The sequence below is a fragment of the Xenopus tropicalis genome, chromosome 8, assembly GCF_000004195.4.
Source record: "Xenopus tropicalis strain Nigerian chromosome 8, UCB_Xtro_10.0, whole genome shotgun sequence".
NCBI classification, from domain to species: domain Eukaryota; kingdom Metazoa; phylum Chordata; class Amphibia; order Anura; family Pipidae; genus Xenopus; species Xenopus tropicalis.
In genome coordinates this window covers 146,452,986-146,469,420 of record NC_030684.2, presented here as the reverse complement: position 1 = coordinate 146,469,420, position 16,435 = coordinate 146,452,986, and the positions used below count along the sequence as shown (strand labels likewise).

Here is a 16,435-nt window from a genome sequence, read left to right as displayed (position 1 = left end):
TCAGATGGTACGAGATCTCTTCAGTCTGAAAGCCTGGGCTGTACCACCTGGAAATGTACCCACGGGCATTACTCAGTGGAACGGTCCTGCCTGCAGAATATAGGCACGTGATTCTATTCTGTCAGTAGTCACGAGCCCAACCCGTACCCAAGTACCACTTGTAACTTACTCTGGGGTTTGCTTTGGGAGCTGGGAATGAGTAGAATAATGGTAGCACTTGGCGGGAGTTGGCTAAGAGAAGAAGTAGGGTGGGGGGGGGGCTAGATATAGGACTCGGCAGGAGGAAGGTAAGAGCACAATAGGCAGCTAATTGGAGAGGAGGGGGTTAATTGTAGCACTTGGTGTGTGTTGGGGTTGAGTAGATTGGGGGTGGCGGGTAAATATAGGACTTGGCAGGAGGTGGGTAAAAGTAGAGTAGGGGGCTAATTGTGGGACTGAGGGAACTCTGAGTATCACTCATGTAAGGGATAATGTACCCCCTACTGTAAATGATAAGGATATGAGGAGTCCATAAAAGGAGGTGTGGATCAGGGCGTGCCCTGTAGGTGCCTGCTGAGTTGGGCATGATGTAAATATTTTCTGTTGGCTTATTACACCCTATGCCAATTGCAGTGATGGGCGTGGGGGCACGAGGTACGAGGATGGGTTCCTTGGGGGACGACTCAGCGGAGCCTTTTGTTCAGCGCATTGTACATAACGAGAAGCCAGACACCCTAGAGAAGAGCGTGGGGGTGCAGTGTCCCATTGGCAGTGTCCCAGCTTCTGGCGGCTCCTCTAGGGGCCACAGCAGAGAGAGATCCCAGGAGAACCGGAACCCAACAGCTTCTATAGAGTCCTACAATGGCCCAGGGCCAGCGTCCAGCAGGCAAGTAGGGTCCGGTTGCTCCAGTCAGCAGCTGAAGCGCAGCATGGTGGAGGCCATACACAAGAGGGCCCGCAGAATGTACAGCTATGACCGGATCCTAGCCAGCAAGAAGAACCTGGACCATGTCAATAAGATTCTGAAGGCCAAGAAGCTGCAGAGACAGTCCCGGACCGGTAACAACTTTGTGAAGAGGAGACCAGGGAGACCCAGGAAATACCCTGTGGATTCCCTACAGGCTGCTCAGCTCTTCCCCATTATGAGGTCCGACACCGTCACCGATGTCATCGAGGCTGTGGTACAGAGCGTCAGCCTTAGGGACGAGCAGCACAAGGGCTGGAAGAGGAAACACTTGGAATTGGACAAACAAGTGAAGAAAAGGCCAAAATCCCTGTATGAGGACGATCAGGAGAGTAACATCAGGTCAGTACCACTCACTCTCTCTTCATTGTGTGGGTCCTACAGTACCTTCTGGAACATTGCTCCTACCCCTGCTGATTGGTTGCCTCCCTTTCCATAGGACTCATATTGGGCGCTGTTGGCAACAGATCAGAACTTTCTGGAATATTTCTCCTACCCACTATCATAGTGTTCTGATTGGTTGCCTCCCTTTCCATAGGACTCATATTGGGCGCTGTTGGCAACAGATCAGAACTTTCTGGAATATTTCTCCTACCCACTATCATAGTGTTCTGATTGGTTGCCTCCCTTTCCATAGGACTCATATTGGGCGCTGTTGGCAACAGATCAGAACTTTCTGGAATATTTCTCCTACCCCTTATCATAGTGTTCTGATTGGTTGCCTCCCTTTCCATAGGACTCATACTGGGTGCTGTTGGCAAAGGTCAGAACCTTCTGGAACATTTCTCCTACCCTCTATCATAGTGTATTGATTGGTTGCCTCCCTTTCTGTAGTACCCTGGCATGTAGGTAATGCTTTGCCATGGCACCATAAGTATCGGAAGTAGCCAGTCTGGCCAGCAGTGTAGTTTCATGGTGTGTGGAACCCTGAAGGGAGGGGGCAGTTGTTACTCATAGTCACCCTTGTTGTAACCCATGACACAAGCTTGTGCCTCAGTGTCACTATGTTTGTTGCAGCCTCTCTGAGTGTGCCATCGTAGAGGCTCCGGCAGCCCCTGATATCAGCGGGAACCCAGAGGTGGAACGTGCCGGGGACCTACTACACACTATGGCGCCCCCTCCGCAGAAACAGAAGAAAGCTCCTCGACCTCCTAAGAAGAAATATCAGAAAGCCGGCCTGTTCTCTGACATGTACAAGACTCTGGAGTAAGTCGCCTACATTGTGGCACAGCCACGTGCCTTTTCCTCGTGCCCAACAGACAGTGATGTAGTGTGGCCTCGACTTTGTCTCATAGTTTCTCTCTTTATCCTAAACTGACTCCTAGGGTGGTCTGGAAACCAACAACGTGACACCATTTCTCTAGCCATATACAATCCTTTGTGCCGTGTGTATTAGCCACCTGCCTTCCCTCTGTTGCCCCTGGCTAAACAGTGTTTGTTCTTCCTTTTGTTTTAATGTAGTCCTAAGAGCCGCCTCGTGCAGCTGAAGAAGGAGAAACTTGAGTATGATCCACGAGAACATGAGTATGGCCTGCTGCCAGCCCCTATCCATATTGGTGAGTGTAGAAACCTTCATGTCTGTGATGTTTATGTGCAGGGCAGGCAGCAGGGGGATCAGTACAGTTATACGGGATAAGGGCAGGCAGCAGGGGATCAGTACAGTTATACAGGATAAGGGCAGGCAGCAGGGGGATCAGTACAGTTATACGGGATAAGGGCAGGCAGCAGGGGATCAGTACAGTTATACGGGATAAGGGCAGGCAGCAGGGGGATCAGTACAGTTATACGGGATAAGGGCAGGCAGCGGGGATCAGTACAGTTATACAGGATAAGGGCAGGCAGCAGGGGATCAGTACAGTTATACGGGATAAGGGCAGGCAGCAGGGGGATGAGTACAGTTATACCGGATAAGGGCAGGCAGCAGGGGATCAGTACAGTTATACGGGATAAGGGCAGGCAGCAGGGGATCGGTACAGTTATATGGGATAAGGGCAGGCAGCAGGGGGATCAGTACAGTTATACGGGATAAGGGCAGGCAGCAGGGGATCGGTACAGTTATACGGGATAAGGGCAGGCAGCAGGGGATCGGTACAGTTATACGGGATAAGGGCAGGCAGCAGGGGATCGGTACAGTTATACGGGATAAGGGCAGGCAGCAGGGGATCAGTACAGTTATACGGGATAAGGGCAGGCAGCAGGGGATCAGTACAGTTATACGGGATAAGGGCAGGCAGCAGGGGATCGGTACAGTTATACGGGATAAGGGCAGGCAGCAGGGGATCGGTACAGTTATACGGGATAAGGGCAGGCAGCAGGGGATCAGTACAGTTATACGGGATAAGGGCAGGCAGCAGGGGATCGGTACAGTTATACGGGATAAGGGCAGGCAGCAGGGGATTGGTACAGTTATACAGGATAAGGGCAGGCAGCAGGGGATTGGTACAGTTATACGGGATAAGGGCAGGCAGCAGGGGATTGGTACAGTTATACGGGATAAGGGCAGGCAGAAGGGGATTGGTACAGTTATACGGGGTAAGGGCAGAAGAGGCGGGAGGCAGTAGGGATGATAATTAGTGAGAATAAGCGGGAGGGGCAGGTAGGGGTAGGTAGTTGAACCTCCTGCACTCGCAGGAGTAATGATTTGCAGCAGGATAATAACCTGTGAGTAAATGCCCTCTGGAGCGGGAAGCCTGGGGCTAATTCTGGCACGTTGGTGTAACAGACTGTAACTGCTGCTCTTGGGGCTCATTGCCAACCCCCCCCCCCACTCCCCAGTCTATCAGGCTGATGCTGGGGGTGCTGACATGCTTATAGTGTGCCAAGTTCCACAGCTGGCATTGTGCCAGGGTATGGCTTATAGTGAGGCTACCGGCCCACACAGGGCACGGATTGGGTTTCATGCTATATAGGGGGGTACCAGCACTGGCGCCACAGCTTATACAGAACCGTGATGGACTGGGCCAATATGGGTACCAGAGATTTCTCCCATAATAAACTCTTTATGGTATCACCATCCCAGGCCTGCCCAGGGCTCCTCGTTAGCGGGTCGGTACCATTTGCAGGGCACAGGAGCTGGGTGAAGGCAGGGGCAGGCAATTGGATTGGGTTACAGGCTGCTATTCTGGGCCTGTGTGGCTCCGAGCCACCGCTCATGAAGGGACCCATTGTTCCTCTGCTGAGATCATCTCACTGGAGCAGATTGCCAGCCGCTTCCTGGAACCGGACTGGGGGGGTTCTGTTCCACCGGCTGATTGAGGCATGGGCCCCATCTGAGAGGGAAGGGAATATGGTACGTAGGGATACCTGGGGCCCCCCAGCTCTTGTACAGTCACATCCATTACTGACATATTTGTGTCCCTCAATGGGCCCCTGTCATTCTGGGGGCCCCATCTGAGAGGGAAGGGAATATGGTACGTAGGGATACCTGGGGCCCCCCAGCTCTTGTACAGTCACATCCATGGCTGACATATTTGTGTCCCTCAATGGGCCCCTGTCATTCTGGGGGCCCCATCTGGGAGGGAAGGGAATATGGTACGTAGGGATACCTGGGGCCCCCCAGCTCTTGTACAGTCACATCCATGGCTGACATATTTGTGTCCCTCAATGGGCCCCTGTCATTCTGGGGGCCCCATCTGAGAGGGGAGGGAATATGGTACGTAGGGATACCTGGGGCCCCCCAGCTCTTGTACAGTCACATCCATTACTGACATATTTGTGTCCCTCAATGGGCCCCTGTCATTCTGGGGGCCCCATCTGAGAGGGAAGGGAATATGGTACGTAGGGATACCTGGGGCCCCCCAGCTCTTGTACAGTCACATCCATTACTGACATATTTGTGTCCCTCAATGGGCCCCTGTCATTCTGGGGGCCCCATCTGAGAGGGAAGGGAATATGGTACGTAGGGATACCTGGGGCCCCCCAGCTCTTGTACAGTCACATCCATGGCTGACATATTTGTGTCCCTCAATGGGCCCCTGTCATTCTGGGGGCCCCATCTGAGAGGGAAGGGAATATGGTACGTAGGGATACCTGGGGCCCCCCAGCTCTTGTACAGTCACATCCATGGCTGACATATTTGTGTCCCTCAATGGGCCCCTGTCATTCTGGGGGCCCCATCTGAGAGGGAAGGGAATATGGTACGTAGGGATACCTGGGGCCCCCCAGCTCTTGTACAGTCACATCCATTGCTGACATATTTGTGTCCCTCAATGGGCCCCTGTCATTCTGGGGGCCCCATCTGGGAGGGAAGGGAATATGGTACGTAGGGATACCTGGGGCCCCCCAGCTCTTGTACAGTCACATCCATTACTGACATATTTGTGTCCCTCAATGGGCCCCTGTCATTCTGGGGGCCCCATCTGAGAGGGAAGGGAATATGGTACGTAGGGATACCTGGGGCCCCCCAGCTCTTGTACAGTCACATCCATTACTGACATATTTGTGTCCCTCAATGGGCCCCTGTCATTCTGGGGGCCCCATCTGAGAGGGGAGGGAATATGGTACGTAGGGATACCTGGGGCCCCCCAGCTCTTGTACAGTCACATCCATTACTGACATATTTGTGTCCCTCAATGGGCCCCTGTCATTCTGGGGGCCCCATCTGAGAGGGGAGGGAATATGGTACGTAGGGATACCTGGGGCCCCCCAGCTCTTGTACAGTCACATCCATTACTGACATATTTGTGTCCCTCAATGGGCCCCTGTCATTCTGGGGGCCCCATCTGAGAGGGAAGGGAATATGGTACGTAGGGATACCTGGGGCCCCCCAGCTCTTGTACAGTCACATCCATTACTGACATATTTGTGTCCCTCAATGGGCCCCTGTCATTCTGGGGGCCCCATCTGAGAGGGAAGGGAATATGGTACGTAGGGATACCTGGGGCCCCCCAGCTCTTGTACAGTCACATCCATTACTGACATATTTGTGTCCCTCAATGGGCCCCTGTCATTCTGGGGGCCCCATCTGAGAGGGAAGGGAATATGGTACGTAGGGATACCTGGGGCCCCCCAGCTCTTGTACAGTCACATCCATTACTGACATATTTGTGTCCCTCAATGGGCCCCTGTCATTCTGGGGGCCCCATCTGAGAGGGAAGGGAATATGGTACGTAGGGATACCTGGGGCCCCCCAGCTCTTGTACAGTCACATCCATTACTGACATATTTGTGTCCCTCAATGGGCCCCTGTCATTCTGGGGGCCCCATCTGAGAGGGAAGGGAATATGGTACGTAGGGATACCTGGGGCCCCCCAGCTCTTGTACAGTCACATCCATTACTGACATATTTGTGTCCCTCAATGGGCCCCTGTCATTCTGGGGGCCCCATCTGAGAGGGAAGGGAATATGGTACGTAGGGATACCTGGGGCCCCCCAGCTCTTGTACAGTCACATCCATTACTGACATATTTGTGTCCCTCAATGGGCCCCTGTCATTCTGGGGGCTCCATCTGAGAGGGAAGGGAATATGGTACGTAGGGATACCTGGGGCCCCCCAGCTCTTGTACAGTCACATCCATTACTGACATATTTGTGTCCCTCAATGGGCCCCTGTCATTCTGGGGGCCCCATCTGAGAGGGAAGGGAATATGGTACGTAGGAATACCTGGGGCCCCCCAGCTCTTGTACAGTCACATCCATTACTGACATATTTGTGTCCCTCAATGGGCCCCTGTCATTCTGGGGGCCCCATCTGAGAGGGAAGGATGCAGGGAAGGTGTCGGTACCAGACTGGGTCAGTCGGGCAGGATAAGGGATATTCATGCAGGGACCGTGTCTGTACCAGACTGGGTCAGTTGGGCAGGATAAGGGATGTTCATACAGGGAACGTGTCTGTACCAGACTGGGTCAGTTGGGCAGGATAAGGGATGTTCATACAGGGAACGTGTCGGTACCAGACTGGGTCAGTTGGGCAGGATAAGGGATGTTCATGCAGGGAACGTGTCGGTACCAGACTGGGTCAGTTGGGCAGGATAAGGGATGTTCATGCAGGGAACGTGTCTGTACCAGACTGGGTCAGTTGGGCAGGATAAGGGATGTTCATGCAGGGACCGTGTCGGTACCAGACTGGGTCAGTTGGGCAGGATAAGGGATGTTCATGCAGGGAACGTGTCGGTACCAGACTGGGTCAGTTGGGCAGGATAAGGGATGTTCATACAGGGACAGTATTGGTACCAGACTGGGTCAGTTGGGCAGGATAAGGGATGTTCATACAGGGACAGTATTGGTACCAGACTGGGTCAGTTGGGCAGGATAAGGGATGTTCATGCAGGGACAGTATCGGTACCAGATTGAAAACCAAGATCTGTTTGGGTTGTTCTATTAACCCTAAAAGAGAGAAGATGCGTGCTATTGCAAAAAGCAGATGGAATTCTGGGAGTGGTGCAGATGGTGCCGAGGGATGAGGTGGGAGAGTTGGGGTTCTGGGTCCCCTGTGGGCAATAAAATAAGTCCTGTATTTCTACCCCAGGGAAGTATCTGAGGCAGAAGAGGAATGACTTCCAACTGCCCTACGACATCCTGTGGCAATGGAAACATAATCAGGTACAATATTCACACTGGATCTCTGACTTTCCCAAGCCCCTCCCCTTCTAGATCCCGGCTGTCTCTAAATGATCCCCTCCCCTTCATTGCCATAAATTAGATCCCAGCTGTCTCTAAATGATCCCCTCCCCTTCATTGCCCTAAACTAGATCCCAGCTGTCTCTAAATGATCCCCTCCCACTCATTATCCTAAACTAGATTCCAGCTTTCTCCAAATGATCCCCTCCCACTCATTATCCTAAACTAGATTCCAGCTTTCTCCAAATGATCCCCTCCCCTTCACTGCCCTAAACTAGATTCCTGCTGTTTCCAAATGATCCCTTCCCCCTCACTGGCCTAAGCTAGATCCCAGCTGTCTCCAAATGATCCCTTCCCCCTCAGTGGCCTAAGCTAGATTCCAGCTGTCTCTAAATGATCCCCTCCCCCTCATTATCCTAAACTAGATCCCAGCTGTCTCCAAATTTTCCCCTCCCCCTCATTATCCCAAACTAGATCCCAGCTTTCTCCAAATGATCCCCTCCCACTCATTATCCTAAACTAGATCCCAGCTTTCTCCAAATGATTCCCTTCCCCTCATTGTCCTAAACTAGATCCCAGCTTTCTCCAAATGATCCCCTCCCACTCATTATCCTAAACTAGATCCCAGCTTTCTCCAAATGATCCCCTCCCCCTCACTGCCCTAAACTAGATTCCTGCTGTTTCCAAATGATCCCTTCCCCCTCAATGGCCTAAGCTAGATCACAGCTGTCTCCAAATGATCCCCTCCCCCACATTGTCCTAAACTAGATCCCAGCTGTCTCCAAATGATCCCTTCCCCCTCATTGCCCTAAACTAGATCCCAGCTGTCTCCAAATGATCCTTTCCCCCTCATTGGCCTCAACTAGATCCCAGCTGTCTCCAAATGGTCCCTTCCCCCTCATTGCCCTAAACTAGATCCCAGCTGTCTCCAAATGATCCCTTCCCCCTCATTGGCCTAAACTAGATCCAAGCTGTTCTCAAATCATCCCACCCCCCTCACTGAACTAAACTAGATCCCAGCTGTCTACACATAATCCCTTCCCCCTCTGGCCTAAATTAGATCCCTGCTGTCCCCAAATGATCCCTTCACCCTCTCTGGTCTACACTAGATCCCAGCTCTAGTAGTGATCCCTGAATTAGAGATCTGTATTGTATCACTAGAGCTCAGCTTTCTTCCATTGGGTGATGGCCACTGCCTCTCATATGTAACAGGCCAATGAGCCGGAGTTGATCCATAGGCCGCTGGCAAGTAGAATGGAAGCTTCTAATGGCGCCTCTGCTCTCTCCTAGTTGTACAAGAAGCCCGACGTCCCATTGTACAAGAAGATACGTTCCAGTAAGTCGTCATTTGCTCCTGTAGGGGACTAGATTTAATTGGCTGTTCCATTGGCACTTCTTCCCTACTGGGGATCTGCAGCTGCTGATTGGTTGGCTATTCCTATGGATTCATTTGTAAAGTGTTTGAGAGGGGTTGGGCTTGATGGACTTGCTGAGTATCTGCCTCTATGACCCCCCCCCTCCCTGATGGTCTTCCTGGGGCAGATTTATTTAGAAGTATTTCCTGAAAGGAAAACCTGTCAGGCATAAACATTTGTTACTCCCCATTTATTCACTGTCCCCATTAGTTTAATTTCTCTCATTGGCCTTTCTCTCATTTGTCCCTCTCCCCCCCCCCCCCCAGACGTGTACGTGGACGTGAAACCCCTGTCGGGCTATGAAGCGACTATGTGCAACTGTAAGTGTCCAGACAACCAGTCAGAGAAGGGCTGTGTGGAGGACTGTCTGAATCGGTGAGTAGCCTGGGGGGGTACATACCCGCTGCGTTATTGCCCCCACGCCCTTAGGGTGAGTCCTGCTCATTTCTTGGCTTCCCTTATAGGATGATATTTGCGGAGTGCTCCCCCAATACTTGCCCATGTGGGGAGCAGTGCAACAACCAGTGCATACAGAGGCACGAATGGGTACAGTGCTTGGAACGCTTCCGCGCCGAGGGCAAAGGCTGGGGCATTCGCACCAAGGAACCCCTCAAAGCATCACAGTTTATCATTGAGTATCTGGGAGAAGTGGTCAGCGAAACAGAGTTCAGGTAAAAATCCCTAGTCACCTGACTGGTAGCCATAGCCTCCCCACCATTGGTCACCTGACTGGTAGCCATAGCCTCCCCACCATTGGTCACCTGACTGACAGCAGTAGCCTCCCCACCATTGGTCACCTGACTGGTAGCCATAGCCTCCCCACCATTGGTCACCTGACTGGTAGCCATAGCCTCCCCACCATTGGTCACCTGACTGACCGCAGTAGCCTCCCCACCATTGGTCACCTGACTGACAGCAATAGCCTCCCCACCATTGGTCATCCGACTGGTAGCAATAGCCTCCCCACCATTGGTCACCCGACTGGTAGCAGTAGCCTCCCCACCATTGGTCACCCGACTGGTAGCAGTAGCCTCCCCACCATTGGTCACCTGACTGACAGCAGTAGCCTCCCCACCATTGGTCACCTGACTGACAGCAGTAGCCTCCCCACCATTGGTCACCTGACTGACAGCAGTAGCCTCCCCACCATTGGTCACCTGACTGACAGCAGTAGCCTCCCCACCATTGGTCACCTGACTGACAGCAGTAGCCTCCCCACCATTGGTCACCTGACTGACAGCAGTAGCCTCCCCACCATTGGTCACCTGACTGACAGCAGTAGCCTCCCCACCATTGGTCACCTGACTGACAGCAGTAGCCTCCCCACCATTGGTCACCTGACTGACAGCAGTAGCCTCCCCACCATTGGTCACCCGACTGACAGCAGTAGCCTCCCCACCATTGGTCACCCGACTGACAGCAGTAGCCTCCCCACCATTGGTCACCCGACTGACAGCAGTAGCCTCCCCACCATTGGTCACCCGACTGACCGCAGTAGCCTCCCCACCATTGGTCACCTGACTGACCGCAGTAGCCTCCCCACCATTGGTCACCTGACTGACAGCAGTAGCCACCCCACATACAGGCACCTAATCTGATTGGTTGGGGGGTCAGAAGCCTTAGTTTAGTGGATAATGAGAGCTGTTGTGTTTCCAGGAACCGCACAATAGAACAGTACCACAATCATAGTGACCATTATTGCCTCAGCCTGGACAGCGGCATGGTGATTGACAGTTACCGAATGGGCAACGAGGCTCGTTTTATCAACCATAGCTGTGACCCCAACTGTGAAATGCAGAAGTGGTAAGTGTTTCTATTGTGTGTCTCATTAGCTGGTAATTAGTGTCACCTTCCCCATCTGACCTCTAGCCCCGCCCCCTCCTTCTGTCTAGCTGCTCCCCTCTAAACACTCCCAATATTCCAGCCTCCATCTTCCATATTTCCATCTTCCAGCACATTCCTCTCGGTCCATGCGTAGCCTCCATGTACTCCAGCATCCATCTTCCAGCACATTCCTCTGTCAATGGGTAGCCTCCATGTACCACAACCTGGATCTAGCCTCCATCTTCCATATCCATATTTCCATCTACTAGTACATTCCTCTCAGTCCATGGCTAGCCTCCATGTACTCCAGCCTCCATCTTCCATATCCATATTTCCATCTTCTAGTACATTCCTCTCAGTCAATGGATAGCCTCCATGTACTTTTAGGTGAGGGTTCCTTCCCCCAGATGTAGCTTTAAGAGTGTGTGTGTGTGTGTGTGTGTGTGTGTGTAGCCCTGTAAGTGACACGTCGCTCTCTGATAGGTCAGTGAATGGTGTGTATCGCATTGGCCTCTATGCCCTGAAGGATATGCCCGCTGGCACCGAACTGACATATGACTACAACTTCCATTCCTTCAACACAGAGAAGCAGGTAAGGAAGTGGCATCAGTACCTCCCCACTGTCATGCTTTGGGTTTGTACCTGGCATTCTGCCCCCTGGGGGCATTAGTACCTTCCCACTGTCATGGTCTGGGTTTGTACCTGACATTCTGCCCCCTGGAGGGCATTGGTACCTTCCCACTGTCATGGTCTGGGTATGTACCTGCCATTCTGCCCCCTGAAGGGCATTAGTACCCCCCCAGTGTCATGCTCTGGGTATGTACCTGGCATTCTGCCCACTGGAGGGGAGACCCAAGAGGAGGGAGAGACTAGGAATTGACTCCCTTTTTCACGTGTGTGTGTCTCACAGCAAGTGTGCAAGTGCGGTGTGGAGAAGTGCCGGGGCATCATTGGGGGCAAGAGCCAGCGAGTGAATGGGCTGGCCAACAAGGGCGGGCATCTCGTGCCATCTCAGCGCAGGCTTGGCCGCTCCAAGGAGAAGAGGAAATCCAAACACAGGCTGAAAAAGCGGGTAAGTGCTGTGCAGTTAGGGGCTCCCTAGCACTGGGAATGCCAACATCATGGTGCCACCAGCTGCAGCCACGTTGTACTGATGCCCATACTGTGCCCACCATGTGTTTCTACCCCAGCAGTAAGATGCCCTCTGTGTATCTCTCTTTCAGAAGGGCCACTTCCCTGAGGATCGCAGCGACGCCATTGGTACTCCCAGCAGGCTGGGCCCCCAGCTGCACATGAAGCCCATGTCTAACAGGGAGAGGTACGGTACTATTACCCCAGAGGGGCACTTGACAGGGGCCTCAGCCCAGGCTGGGGTCTGAATGGGGCACATTGGGGGGGCCCTAGTGTTTCAGTGATGTAGTTAGTGGCACAGGGGAAAGGTAGGAGTGACCGGTTACCCTATGGGAGGGACCCTGCTCATACTGCCAGGGGATTGGGTGTTGCTATTTGATGGGGGAGGGGCTTTCTACTGCCCATTGCCAATTAAATGAAAATCCTCGGCAGGAATTTTGTGCTGAAACATCACGTTTTTCTGGTGCGGAACTGGGAGAAGATCCGGCAGAGGCACGAGGAGGTGAAGGACAATCTGCCCCCCGGGAGCCTGTACAGCCGCTGGAGTAGCATGGGCAGGGACGATGGCAACATCAAATCCGGTGCGGCAACGCCCAGTGGGTGGGAAGGTATGGGGGGGGGTAACCCCACGTAAGCCCCTAATCTTCCCTTCTGTCTCCTTTCAGATGTCTTCATGACCCAGTTCTCTGCCCTGCAGACCTCACGGTCCGTTCGCACCAGGAGACTGGCGGCCGCAGAGGAGAATACGGAGGTGGCGCGGGCTGCCCGCCTGGCACACATCTTTAAAGAGATTTCTGATGGTATTATATGCTACAAAGGTGATTGCCTCCCTGGCGCTCTTCTACCCACAACACATTGCTGGGACCATCAGTCAGATTGTATGACAATTGGGGGCACTATGGGGTCAGGATGCACACCATAGAAACACTACAGCAAGCCAGGCCCTAGCAACCATCCCCTGTGGGGTCAGGATGCACACCATAGAAACACTACAGCAAGCCAGGCCCTAGCAACCATCCCCTGTGGGGTCAGGATGCACACCATAGAAACACTACAGCAAACCAGGCCCTAGCAACCATCCCCTGTGGGGTCAGGATGCACACCATAGAAATCACAGAGGGACCCTAATCACTGGGACATTAAATACTGAGGGGCCTTAATTACAAATTTCCCTTTTCTTCCCATACAGATTTTTCCAATCGACCCCTGGCCTCTCCTCTCCTGAGTCTACCCAATAAGAAAAAGTGAGTGAGGGGACAGTCTCGGGCAGGGGAGGTTGGTGAGAGGGGGCAGTCTTGGGCAGGGGAGGTTGGTGAGAGGGGGCAGGGGAGGTTGGTGAGAGGGGGCAGGGGAGGTTGGTGAGAGGGGGCAGGGGAGGTTGGTGAGAGGGGGCAGTCTCAGGCAGGGGAAGGTTGGTGAGAGGGGGCCAGGGGAGGTTGGTGAGAGGGGGCCAGGGGAGGTTGGTGAGAGGGGGCCAGGGGAGGTTGGTGAGAGGGGGCCAGGGGAGGTTGGTGAGAGGGGGCCAGGGGAGGTTGGTGAGAGGGGGCCAGGGGAGGTTGGTGAGAGGGGGCCAGGGGAGGTTGGTGAGAGGGGGCCAGGGGAGGTCGGTGAGAGGGGACAGTCTCGGGCAGGGGAGGTCGGTGAGAGGGGACAGTCTCGGGCAGGGGAGGTCGGTGAGAGGGGACAGTCTCGGGCAGGGGAGGTCGGTGAGAGGGGACAGTCTCGGGCAGGGGAGGTCGGTGAGAGGGGACAGTCTCGGGCAGGGGAGGTCGGTGAGAGGGGACAGTCTCGGGTGAATCTCACTGGGGGCTGGACATTCCCGATACCTTGTGCCTGTGACTTATTACCTCTGCCCAATAGAAACCCCCACTACTACGAGAAGGTATCTGACCCCCTGGACCTATTGAGTGTGGAGAAGCAGATCCTCACTGGACACTACAAGACGGTGGAGGCGTTTGACACGGACATGCTGAAAGTGTTCCGCAATGCAGAGGTGAGTGCCCCCTGTGCTGCTGGGAGGAGATGGGGAGGAGCCAGGGCTGCTAACTCAGCTGCTGATTGGCTCTTACAGAAGTACCACGGGCGGAAGTCGCAGGTGGGCAGGGATGTGTGTCGGCTCCGTAAGGCCTACTATAGTGCTCGGCACGAGGCTGCGGCTCAGATCGATGAAATAGTGGGTGAGACAGCCAGCGAGGCTGACAGCAGCGAGACATCCTTGTTTGACAAAGATGGCGGCCATGAGAAAGACGATGACATTATCCGCTGCATCTGTGGCCTCTTCAAGGATGAAGGGTTAATGATTCAGTGTGAAAAATGCATGGTGCGTATGCTTAGTACTTGCAGCCCATGTCTGGCCAATCAGGAGGCTCTATATACTATTCATGTACCTTCCCCTGTGTGTGTAGGTGTGGCAGCACTGCGACTGTATGGGGGTCACCTCTGACGTGGAGCATTACCTGTGTGAGCAGTGTAACCCCCGGCCTGTCGATAGGGTAATGTGGCTTTATGATTGGCTATCACTTTGCCTTCGGTTTCCTTACTCACTTGTCTCTCTGAGTCTGTCCTGATTGTAACCTACTCGCCCGTCCCCATACCCACCTACTCGCCCGTCCCCATACCCGCCTACTTGCCCGTCCCTATACCCGCCTACTCGCCCGTCCTTATACCCGCCTACTCGCCCGTCCATATACCCGCCTACTCGCCCGTCCATATACCCGCCTACTCGCCCGTCCATATACCCGCCTACTCGCCCGTCCATATACCCGCCTACTCGCCCGTCCATATACCCGCCTACTCGCCCGTCCATATACCCGCCTACTCGCCCGTCCTTACACCCGCCTACTCGCCCGTCCTTACACCCGCCTACTTGCCCGTCCTTACACCCACCTACTTCCCTGTTCCCATACCCACCTACTCAACTGAACCAATAATAACCTACAGAGCTGACCTGACATACCGGGCCCTGCCTGAGCCTCTCTGTAAGAGAAGGTTTAGCTGATTGGTTCTCTATTGCAGGAGGTTCCCATGATCCCCTGTCCCCACTACGCGCAGCCAGGATTTATCTACTTTATTTGCCTGCTGCGGGATGACCTGCTCCTGCGCCAAGGTGGGTTTAACCTGTAGCTCAGCCTGTGATTGGACGAGCAGTGTGTATATGTTGGAGGCACTAAGCCTGTGTCTGTCTCTAGGTGACTGTGTGTATCTGATGAGGGACAGTCGTCGGACCCCAGACGGGCAGCCGGTGCGCCAATCCTACAGGCTCCTCTCTCATATTAACCGAGAAAAGCTGGACATATTCCGCATAGAGAAGCTGTGGAAGAACGAGAAGTAAGTTTTGTGGATCCCTCCAGTACAGGTAACTCCTCCCACAGCTTAAAGGGAAAGGTGTCTCTAGTACAAGTAACTCCTCCTACAGCTTAAAGGCAAAGGTGTCTCTAGTACAAGTAACTCCTCCTACAGCTTAAAGGCAAAGGTGTCTCTAGTACAGGTAACTCCTCCTACAGCTTAAAGGCATAGGTGTCTCTAGTACAGGTAACTGCTCCGCAGGTAATGTGTGGTTTGTAGGTACAGGACTTAGAGTAGGGGGGAAAGCTTTGGTGCCAGGGAGGGGTGAGACTGTACCAACACCTGCCCAGGGGTAACTCAGTCGGATTATAGAGTAGGGGGAAGGCGTTGGTATGTGCCAGGGTGGGGTGAGACTGTACCAACACCTGCCCGGGGGTAACTCTGTCGAATTATAGAGTAGGGGGGAAGGCGTTGGTATGTGCCAGGGAGGGGTGAGACTGTACCAACACCTGCCCGGGGGTAACTCAGTCTGATTTATAGAGTAGGGGGAAGGCGTTGGTATGTGCCAGGGTGGGGTGAGACTGTACCAACACTTGCCCGGGGGTAACTCAGTTGGATTATAAGTAGGGGGGAAGGCATTGGTATGTGCCAGGGTGGGGTGAGACTGTACCAACACTTGCCCGGGGGTAACTCAGTCGGATTATAGAGTAGGGGGGAAGGCGTTGGTATGTGCCAGGGTGGGGTGAGACTGTACCAACACTTGCCCGGGGGTAACTCAGTCGGATTATAAGTAGGGGGGAAGGCATTGGTATGTGGCTGGGTGGGGTGAGACTGTACCAACACCTGCCCGGGGGTAACTCCGTCGGATTATAGAGTAGGGGGAAGGCGTTGGTATGTGCCAGGGTGGGGTGAGACTGTACCAACACCTGCCCGGGGGTAACTCCGTCGGATTATTCAGATGAGCAGAATGAGTTGGCAGTTGCACACTGTGGGCACATCTCCATGCCAATGCCTGTGCCCCTTCCCATTGCAGGGGGGAGCGCTTTGCCTTTGGGCACCATTACTTCCGGCCCCATGAGACGCACCACTCGCCGTCCCGCAAGTTTTATTACAATGAGCTCTTCCGGGTTCCCCTCTATGAGATTATCCCCCTAGAGGCTGTGGTTGGTACCTGCTGTGTCCTTGATCTGTACACCTACTGCAAAGGTAAGTCCTTCTGGTGCATTCTCCCTCCTGTCCCTTCCTGTGTTCCACCCTCCCTCTGCCTTCCTCTGTGCCC

The 16,435-nt window shown here is 53.8% G+C and overlaps 1 protein-coding gene across 2 annotated transcripts in view; it reads left to right on the top strand.

Annotated features, from left to right (window-relative positions):
* ash1l (ASH1 like histone lysine methyltransferase) overlaps positions 1-16,435 on the top strand; it is a 46,757-nt gene that overhangs the window by 26,300 nt on the left and 4,022 nt on the right. Inside the window, exons 5-24 of one of the 2 annotated variants that reach the window (XM_031891380.1) lie at positions 613-1,285; positions 1,961-2,149; positions 2,405-2,499; positions 7,410-7,483; positions 8,792-8,837; positions 9,183-9,291; positions 9,381-9,587; positions 10,573-10,719; positions 11,224-11,332; positions 11,651-11,812; positions 11,964-12,058; positions 12,304-12,452; positions 12,537-12,671; positions 13,061-13,115; positions 13,732-13,864; positions 13,943-14,191; positions 14,277-14,363; positions 14,887-14,977; positions 15,060-15,198; positions 16,190-16,362. In XM_031891380.1, the coding sequence (XP_031747240.1) occupies positions 613-1,285; positions 1,961-2,149; positions 2,405-2,499; positions 7,410-7,483; positions 8,792-8,837; positions 9,183-9,291; positions 9,381-9,587; positions 10,573-10,719; positions 11,224-11,332; positions 11,651-11,812; positions 11,964-12,058; positions 12,304-12,452; positions 12,537-12,671; positions 13,061-13,115; positions 13,732-13,864; positions 13,943-14,191; positions 14,277-14,363; positions 14,887-14,977; positions 15,060-15,198; positions 16,190-16,362 (3,117 nt within the window). Of the gene's footprint in view, positions 1-612; positions 1,286-1,960; positions 2,150-2,404; positions 2,500-7,409; positions 7,484-8,791; positions 8,838-9,182; positions 9,292-9,380; positions 9,588-10,572; positions 10,720-11,223; positions 11,333-11,650; positions 11,813-11,963; positions 12,059-12,303; positions 12,453-12,536; positions 12,690-13,060; positions 13,116-13,731; positions 13,865-13,942; positions 14,192-14,276; positions 14,364-14,886; positions 14,978-15,059; positions 15,199-16,189; positions 16,363-16,435 lie in introns of both variants that reach the window. The other variant, XM_031891379.1, reaches the window with a different exon arrangement.